This window comes from Capra hircus, chromosome 1, assembly GCF_001704415.2.
Source record: "Capra hircus breed San Clemente chromosome 1, ASM170441v1, whole genome shotgun sequence".
Lineage (NCBI taxonomy): Eukaryota > Metazoa > Chordata > Mammalia > Artiodactyla > Bovidae > Capra > Capra hircus.
This window is the reverse complement of record NC_030808.1, coordinates 106,503,934-106,513,177: the sequence shown is the minus strand read 5'-3', so window position 1 is coordinate 106,513,177 and position 9,244 is coordinate 106,503,934. Positions and strand designations below refer to the sequence as shown.

The window sequence follows — 9,244 nt, the reverse complement described above, 5'->3', positions numbered from 1 at the left end:
CGTAAGAAAATTACTCTATAAAATCATTTGGCCTATTATAACCTCACTGGCTTAATTTTAACCAGGTTTTTGTACACTAAGAAACAAGAATTATGCAGAGCACTGTTATGTGTATGTTCTAGTAACTTATGCCATTTGTAAAATCATACTTTGTGTGCACTCTATCATTTGCAGCCATATGCTGAAGTTATAGAAATACTTAAAATATATCTCAGGTGTCTCTCAGTCCACTTTGCTGAAGGAGTGAAAGAAGGTCAGAATCTTGGTTTGGACACGGAAGAAGCAGAAGCACAGATGGCATCAGCTGAACAAATTCAGTCAGTTGGAATATTAACATGTCTATACTGAAATTAAAAAAGTTAAGAAATTTCTTTTGTAATGCTGGGTCAATGTTAAAAGCTTATGAAAGACAAGCAAACACAAGCCACTGAGTTGTACTCTAACTTTACATTAATATATATAAAAAATCCACACAGCACACACACATGCCCCATGTAAAACATTGCTTTGAGTTTTAATGTTTATTTCCCCAAGATAGCCTAGCCTGCACTCTACTTGGATAAATTTTACAAGCTAGTTTTCTGCTGCTTCTAGTTTTAAACTTTAACCATGTTTCTGATGACAAGGAATGCTGCAAAAATACTCTAGTTCAACAAAGAGTTATGATCACAAAATAATTTTTATCCATTCTACAGTGTTTCAGAATTACCAGTTGATTTTTAAACACAAAGTAGATATAGATGCTAATGGTGGCTAATCTGGTATGTTTCTTATAGCAAACTGTTGTTCATGCAACACTTGTGCTCAAAGGGGAAGGCACAGGATTTCCTACAATGAGCCACCTTATAAAGAGTTCTTTTTGTACAAATTAATTTATGTCACATTTAATTTAGTGTGCATAACCTCAAAACTGAGGTATTATTCCAATTTATAAAAACCACTTGCATAACTTATATGCAAGTTTTAAAAATACAAAGTTTTCTCCCTAAAGTGGCTCAAAATAGATTGTTCATGGCTGCCTACATCTAAGATAAAAAGATTCTAAAACAATTGAACAGATTAGGCATATTATTAAAGGTGTTCAAACCATTACTTGATTTGTACATCTACTCAAACCTCTTCATCGGTCTTTATTCAGCAGTACATATGCACCAAATTCCATTTTAGAAGTTTCCATATCATTTTCATAGAAAACAAAGTTTGAAAACAAGTAACATTTAAACACAGCACGGTATTCTACCACAACTGAAACTTTTTTCTTCTTCTTCTTTACAGGACTCAACAAAATCTAAAAATGAACTAGGCTGTAGATTTACCTCATGCAAAGATCTTTATGTTATCTCTGAAAATGAAAAGGATGGCTTTTAAAAGCACATTTTACTGTTTTATACTATTATGGCAACTTGTGTACTGCAACACAGTCTATTTTGAGGGAAATTTATGATTTTTTTTCATGCAAAAATCTACACAAATTAGTTTTGATGATATGGAAAGCTTTTCATAGCATCAAACATTCATCTGGTGCAAATGCACAGGGAAACCTTCCTGAAAGTTTTCTGACTTGAGAAGCAACTAAAAAGCCATACTAGGTAAAGTAAATAAAAACTAAAAACAAAACAAAAAACTCCCACAAAAAAAAAAAAAAAAAAACCTAAAAAAAAAAAAAGGAGGGGGTGGGAACAGGGAGGAAGGGAAATAGAAAACACAGGCTGCAGAGTACACCAATGTCTGCTGCTGAACTGGTCTTTGTTTTCATGTCCAGTGTACAGTAACACTTATGATCTCACTCTGATGATTTTACTAGGTTTGTTATCAGCCCCCTGAAGGCAAATCAAGCTTGCATGCGTTCACATACAGCACCACAACCATACTCTCGTACACAGTCACTCCAGGACTAGGAGTCTGCTTCATGAATGAAGAGCCCTAGATTTGAAAGATGAACCTGGCTCTCCATCACTGAGCCAGACATTCATTCAACACTGTCCACTCACACACTGCTTCATAGCAAGGCCTGGGCTCGTTTTCCTTTGACTTTTATGGGCATCCTATTCTCTTTTATGCTTACAAGGCTTGAAGATGACAGTACTGCACTTTCCCCTCAATTGATACAAAGTCAATGTTCCTTCTCAGGCACTGAAGATCTGTGACCTGTAGCCCTTTTTACTTTGAACAACCTAAATAAGCATCCATGTAGAGTTTTCATTACATTTTGCCACTCATTCTCACTCGCACCCACTCGCCATCTTGACCTCATTTGGGCATTTTCTGTGATTCCAAATGAAATCTTCACATTTTCCTTCCCGATTTAATGCAGCAGCAGATCCCATGAGCCAAGCTTGATGGATCAAACCTTTTTATATATATGTATATATATATATATATCCCAGTGCTGCATTGTACCTAACTTCCACAACATCTTTCTAAAACTGGAACCCTTCTGTTGGTACATTGGCAGATGAATTGAAACCAAATGTTCCACCTTGTATTGCCTCTGGAACAAGGCTAGGATCTTCATCAATCTACAGGGGAGGGGAAAAAAAGAAGGTGATGGTTAGTTTTAAATAATAAAACATAGAATTGTAGTTAACACTTCCATTTAAAAAGTATGAGAGATTACGGGTGGCCAACACAGTCCTACCATCCCTTGAGAACCCTGAAAACACTTCATAAAGCTTTTTTTTGTAAGGGATGCCAAAAGGGAAGAAACTGAAGAGAATATGCAAAATGGCTATCTTCTGAAGAATGATGACTGCAGATGGTACTATGTCTCAAATTCAGAGAGTATACTCATTCTAATGCTACCACTTTTGGAGGCTAAGTGTATTCTTCAGTTAATATTTTAATAGCAATTGGAGACAACTTTTGAGCTTAAAGTGTAACATAATAGCCCAATGAAAATGGATAACTGATATTCTTTCTATATGCTTTATATCTAATGGTTGAAATACCACGAAATTATGTGCCTATGGTATAGTTCCTATAAAGAGGCACATCATCTTTATTATTTTTTTCACAATATAACAGAGTAAGCAAGACTTGCATGTTGAAGTATTAAAAATCATTAACGCTTTGTGTATACCTAATTATCAATTAGGACTTCTAAAAATATCCAACTTTAATACATGATAAAAGCTACTTTTAAAAAAGTATGCTTTTTAATAGATATTATATTCTAACTAGGACTTAGCTTGAAAATCTGTAGGTATAAATAGTCTAATTCTTTTTTAGTACTATCCTTGTCAAGTTAATCTACAAACCATATATGCTTAACAAAATATTTTAAAAAAGTTGATAAAATCAATCAAGAAATCTACTGCTGGCTATATCTGATCACTATAATTTTAGATTTAACATTCCCAAAGAGATAATACTAAAAATAATTCTTTAATTTCAACTACCATATATTGACAATATGAAAACATTCTTCTATAGTATACATTATATAGTAACTTACATTTCTTGATAATTTTTTTTCACTGTATCTATTTATCTTCATATTTGTTTTTGGTCACCAACTAAAATTAATGGTGGCAATATAGTCAAATACAGATTAACTAATTACTGTCATAATGGATTATAGGATATACTAGCTTTACTATTTTGTTCATAAACACATATAGGCTATTAGCAATATAAAATATGATAACTATAGAGACATCAAGGGAAAATAAAGCCTAATTTATTCACTGTCAAAAAATTCTCATCTTTTTTTGCCATTTGAGGTAATACTACTTTTTAATACCCCAAAGGACTTTAAAATACTGAAATATTATGTATCTATTTCAATTCCATTCTCTAAAATGCATACATATATGCCCTAGCTTAAATTTCATCCAGACTTATGCTTATTAAGTAAAACTAAGAAAATGATAAGATTATTAAATACATCATCTGAAGAGAAGAACTGATCAATGATCTCATAGGCCAATTTGTAGATGTCTTCATTTTCATGATTTTGAAGCTGTTCAATTTTCTCCAGTCCTGTAAGACATTTTATGAAGTGAAATAATAATAATATTAAAACAACACCACCACAGTGGCAAAAAGGTTATAATAATCTTGGGAACACATAATTCAATTGGGGGTATCTATTCTAAAGGTGAATCTTAAACACAGTAAGGTTTTATTTACAAAGAATTCTATATGCCATGTGGCACACTAGAGCCGAAACAAAAAACAACAACCCCAAACACTTGAGTGTTTAACTACATACAAATTAAGCAATGGGATATCTTTCTATTCAGAAGAAAATGATGTATCATACATCAGTGTTTGTAAGGAGTAATTGTATGTAAAATTACTCTGTTAAAAGCTGGGAAATCCCTGGTGATGTAGTAGTTAGGACTCTGGGCTTTCACTGTCATGTGGCTTGGTTTCAATCCTGGTTGAAACCGAGGATCCCAGGAGCCATTTCTAAAGAAAAAAACCAAAAACACCCCCAAACAAACAGTAAAACCCAAACGTGCAGGAAAAGTAAAAAAAGTTAAAAGCAAGTTCTTTCTATTTTGTAGCATTTGCCAAATTTTTCTAGTGAGCATGTAAGAAAAAACTTTTAAGTACTCACAATTAACAAATATGAATGTTAAGACAGCTATTAAGTATAATGAAAAATGATCATGATCAACAACAGTATTTCAGGGGAAAGAGGATTTTCCCCTGTAAATAAATACTAACAAACGTATTAAATCATAAGCAAAATATGTAAACAACCTATTGATATAAAAATTGAATACTGTTTTGCTTTGTAGTGGTTTAGTCGCTAAGTCATGTCTGATTCTTGCAACCCCATGGACTGTGGCCTACCAGGCTCCTCTTTCCATAGGATTCTCCAGGCAAGAATCCTGGAGTGGGTTGCCATTCCCTTCTCCAGATCTTCCTGACCCAAGGATTGAACCCTTGCCTCCTGCAGGTGGTCTCCTGCATTGTAGGTGGATTCTTTACCAACTGAGCCACCAGGGAAGCCTAATAGGAGTAATAATTAATTTTAAAATCTCTGAATTAAAGTGAAATTGCCCTTTCATGAGTATTTGTCCTCTGTTTCTTAAGTGGAGGAAATCGCTTTAGGCATATTTCTCACTTTACACACTCTCCTTATGGGGCCTTTCCACGAAAAGGTTTAACTACTATTTACATATAGGTTGAGGACTTATACTCATCTATAGCTTCATTTTTCTGAGCTTCAGATACTTAAAACTTTAAACCTGCTTGATAATTCCATGAGGATATTTTATAGGTACCTAAAGTTCAAGCTGTACAAACACAATATTATCTGCCATTCTTCATTTACAGTTTATTCTACTGTATACTTACTGGTGATAATCAACAACATTTTGAAATCTGAGAGAAAGACTAATTATTAAAGTTCCCCTTTCCCTCAATTCTATAACAAAATCTCAAAAACCTCAAAGCCTATCCTATCCATTTCTTGAATCTTGTCATCTCCCCCTTGTCTCTGTTATCACTGCCTTCATTTATTGTAGTGTAATCGCTATACACTTTCCTAGGTGGTTTCCTGCCAGTCTCTACCAGGGTTCCATTCCCCTTATATCCAAGTTCCATTTAAACGTATCAATTCCCTTGGTAAAATCTTCCAGTGACTTGTCGTACCCTACAGCAGAGAATCCTTTGGTAAATTTGTAAGCTAGGCTTTACTTCCAGTGAAATAGGCAATGCTCAAGATCTATATTTTTATATTAATATACAAAATAAATTTTTAATTATTAAATATCGTAAAAGAAAAAAATACACAAGTAGGAAAAAATTTTTTAACTATTCCTTTTAAATTTTAAATTTTTTAAGTTTTAAATTTTTCTGGAACTCACTTCCTAATTAGTTCCCTAACAGTATTTCCCATTTCCTGTTCCCAACTTGATAGTTATGAATTTTGTTGTTGTTGTTCTGTCATTTTGTGTCCTAAGTTATCACTTAAGTAACTTTAAAAACACTTACTTCCTATTAATTTTCAACTCTCCAAATTCTACTAAATAAGTTGAAGATACTGGTTCTCCTATTCTTAGCTAGCTTTCCTTTCACTTCTCAACTTCTATCAGAAACAGCTTTACTTTTGTGCTTACCTAGATTGATAATATATTTTGTTCCACACCCACATCAGAAACTTCCATGTTATATCTAGATGCTCATCTTAAGAGCTGAAAGCTAAGGCATGCTGTGTACCTTCTTGGTGGTTCTGGTATGCTGCCAGATTTGGGAACCACTGCCTTAAAAGTATCTGCTGTGCTACTAAACTTCTAAGACTTCATCCCTTTTCACTTTCTTAATTCTTATTCATCTCTCAAATCTAGCTCAGGTCACTTCCTACTTCTTCCAGGACAGATTAGGTATTTCACTTTGTTGCACACTTCTATTAGGGTAATCATAATCAGCACATTAAATCAGTTCATGTTTATCTCCATGATGGGACTATATGCCTTGAGGGCAAGGACTGTGTCTTGTTTACTACTTTTCCCAGTATCTTAGCACAGTGCCTGTTCAATATATGGCAGCAATTCAGTTACCTAAGCATATGCAGCAAGCTGAGGAGGACTGTACATACAGAATATAGTATTTATTTGATTCTATTACTTGATTATCTAAGATAGAAAAATATAGAAGTGCTGCATTTGAAAATAAAAGTAGTTACAAAAAGAATATTAAAATGTGGAATAACAGCATATAATAAAACTTACCTCCACATTCTTCTATAAGATTGGCTATGGTTTCTGCCTCATCTTCAGCCATTTTTAATATATTACTTAGTCCATCGAGTACTACTTGCACAACTTGTGCATCTTTTACAGTCAGCAAGTTGCAAAAAGGTGGGATAACATTTTGTTGGATTAGGTAGGCCACCTGAAGAAGACAAACACCATGATATAATAAATGTTCAGTGAATTTCATTTGTGCACCCTGTTTGTTATCTCACTGGAAAAATTTTGATTTATAATCTTGAATTTGGAAATATGACCTCATTTCTCACGTTAAGTTCAGTTTCAGTTCAGTTCAGTTGCTCAGTCGTGTCCGACTCTTTGCGACCCCATGAATCGCAGCACGCCAGGCCTCCCTGTCCATCACCAACTCCAGGAGTTCACTCAGACTCACGTCCATCAAGTCCGTGATGCCATCCAGCCATCTCATCCCCAGTCGTCCCCTTCTCCTGCCCCCAATCCCTCCCAGCATCAGTCTTTTCCAATGAGTCAACTCTTCGCATGAAATGGCCAAAGTATTGGAGTTTCAGCTTTAGCATCAGTCCTTCCAAAGGACACCCAGGACTGATCTTTAGAATGGTCTGGTTGGATCTCCTCGCAGTCCAAGGGACTCTCAAAAGTATTCTCCAACACCACAGTTCAAAAGCATCAATTCTTCAGTGCTCAGGTTCCTTTACATTCCAACTGTCACATCCATACATGACCACTGAAAAAAACCATAGCCTTGACTACATGGACCTTCACTGGCAAAGTAATGTCTCTGCTTTTGAATAGGCTATCTAGGTTGGTCATAACTTTCCTTCCAAGGAGTAAGGGTCTTTTAATTTCATGGCTGCAATCACCATCTGCAGTGATTTTGGAGCCCCCCCAAATAAAAGTCTGACATTGTTTCCACTGTTTTCCCATCGATTTCCCATGAAGTGATGGGACCAGATGCCATGATCTTCGTTTTCTGAATGTTGAGCTTTAAGCCAACTTTTTCGCTCTCCTCTTTCACTTTCATCAAGAGGCTTTTTAGTTCCTCTTTGCTTCCTGCCATAAGAGTGGTGTCATCTGCATATCTGAAGTTACTGATATTTCTCCCGGCAGTCTTCACTCCAGCTTGTGCTTCTTCCAGCCCAGCGTTTCTCATGATGTACTCTGCGAATAAGTTAAATAAGCAGGGTGACAATATACAGCCTTGATGTATTCCTTTTCCTATTTGGAACCACTCTGTTCTTCCATGTCCAGTTCTAACTGTTGCTTCCTGACCTGCATACAGGTTTCTCAAGAGGTAGGTCAGGTGGTCTGGTATTCCCATTTTTCAGAATTTTCCACAGTTTATTGTGATCCACACAGTCAAAGGCTTTGGCATAGTCAATAAAGCAGAAATAGATGTTTTTCTGGAACTCTCCTGCTTTTTCCATGATCAGTGGATGTTGGCAATTTGATCTCTGGTTCCTGTGCCTTTTCTAAAACCAGCTTGAACATCTGGAAGTTCACGGTTCCTATACTATTGAAGCCTGGCTTGGACAATTTTGAGCATTACACCACTAGCATGTGAAATGACTGCAATTGTGTGGTAGTTTGAGCATTCTTTGGCATTGCCTTTCTTTGGGACTGGGATGAAAACTGACCTTTTCCAGTCCTGTGGCCACTGCTGAGTTTTCCAAATTTGCTGGCATACTGAGTGCAGCACTTTCACAGCATTATCTTTTAGGATTTGAAACAGCTCAACTGGAATTCCATCACCTCCACTAGCTTTGTTCGTAGTGATGCTTTCTAAGGCCCACTTGACTTCACATTCCAGGATGTCTGGCTCTAGGTGAGTGATTATACCATCGTAAATATCTTGGTTGTGAAGATCTTTTTTGTACAGTTCTTCTGTGTATTCTTGCCACCTCTTCTTAATATCTTCTGCTTCTGGTAGGTCCATACCATTTCTGTCCTTTATCGAGCCCATCTTTGCATGAAATGTTCCCTTGGTATCTCTAATTTTCTTGAAGAAATCTCTAATCTTTCCCATTCTGTTGTTTTCCTCTATTTCTTTGCATTGATCGCTGAGGAAGGCTTTCTTATCTCTCCTTGCTATTCTTTGGAACTCTGCATTCAGATGCTTGTATCTTTCCTTTTCTCCTTTGCTTTTCACTTTTCTTCTTTTCACAGCTATTTGTAAGGCAACCATTTCGCTTTTTTGCATTTCTTTTCCATGGGGATGGTCTTGATCCCTGTCTCCTGTACAATGTCATGAACCTCTGTCCATAGTTCATCAGGCACTCTATCTATCAGATCTAGGCCCTTAAATCTATTTCTCACTTCCACTGTATAATCATAAGGGATCTGATTTAGGTCATACCTGATTGGTCAAGTGGTTTTCCCTACTTTCTTCAATTTAAGTCTGAATTTGGCAATAAGGAGTTCATGATCTGAGCCACAGTCAGCTCCCGGTCTTGTTTTTGCTGACTGTATAGAGCTTCTCCATCTTTGGCTGCAAAGAATATTAATCAGTCTGATTTCGGTGTTGACCATCTGGTGATGTCCATCTGTAGAGCCTTCTCTTG

General features: G+C 35.9%; 1 protein-coding gene across 1 annotated transcript in view; it reads right to left on the bottom strand.

Moving 5' to 3' along the window:
* The window catches only part of KPNA4 (karyopherin subunit alpha 4), a 61,386-nt gene continuing 52,630 nt past the window's right edge, over positions 489–9,244 (bottom strand). Inside the window, 3 exon segments of the mRNA XM_018048221.1 lie at positions 489–2,519; positions 3,887–3,981; positions 6,687–6,849. Coding sequence (XP_017903710.1) covers positions 2,421–2,519; positions 3,887–3,981; positions 6,687–6,849 — 357 coding nt within the window. The 3' untranslated portion in view covers positions 489–2,420.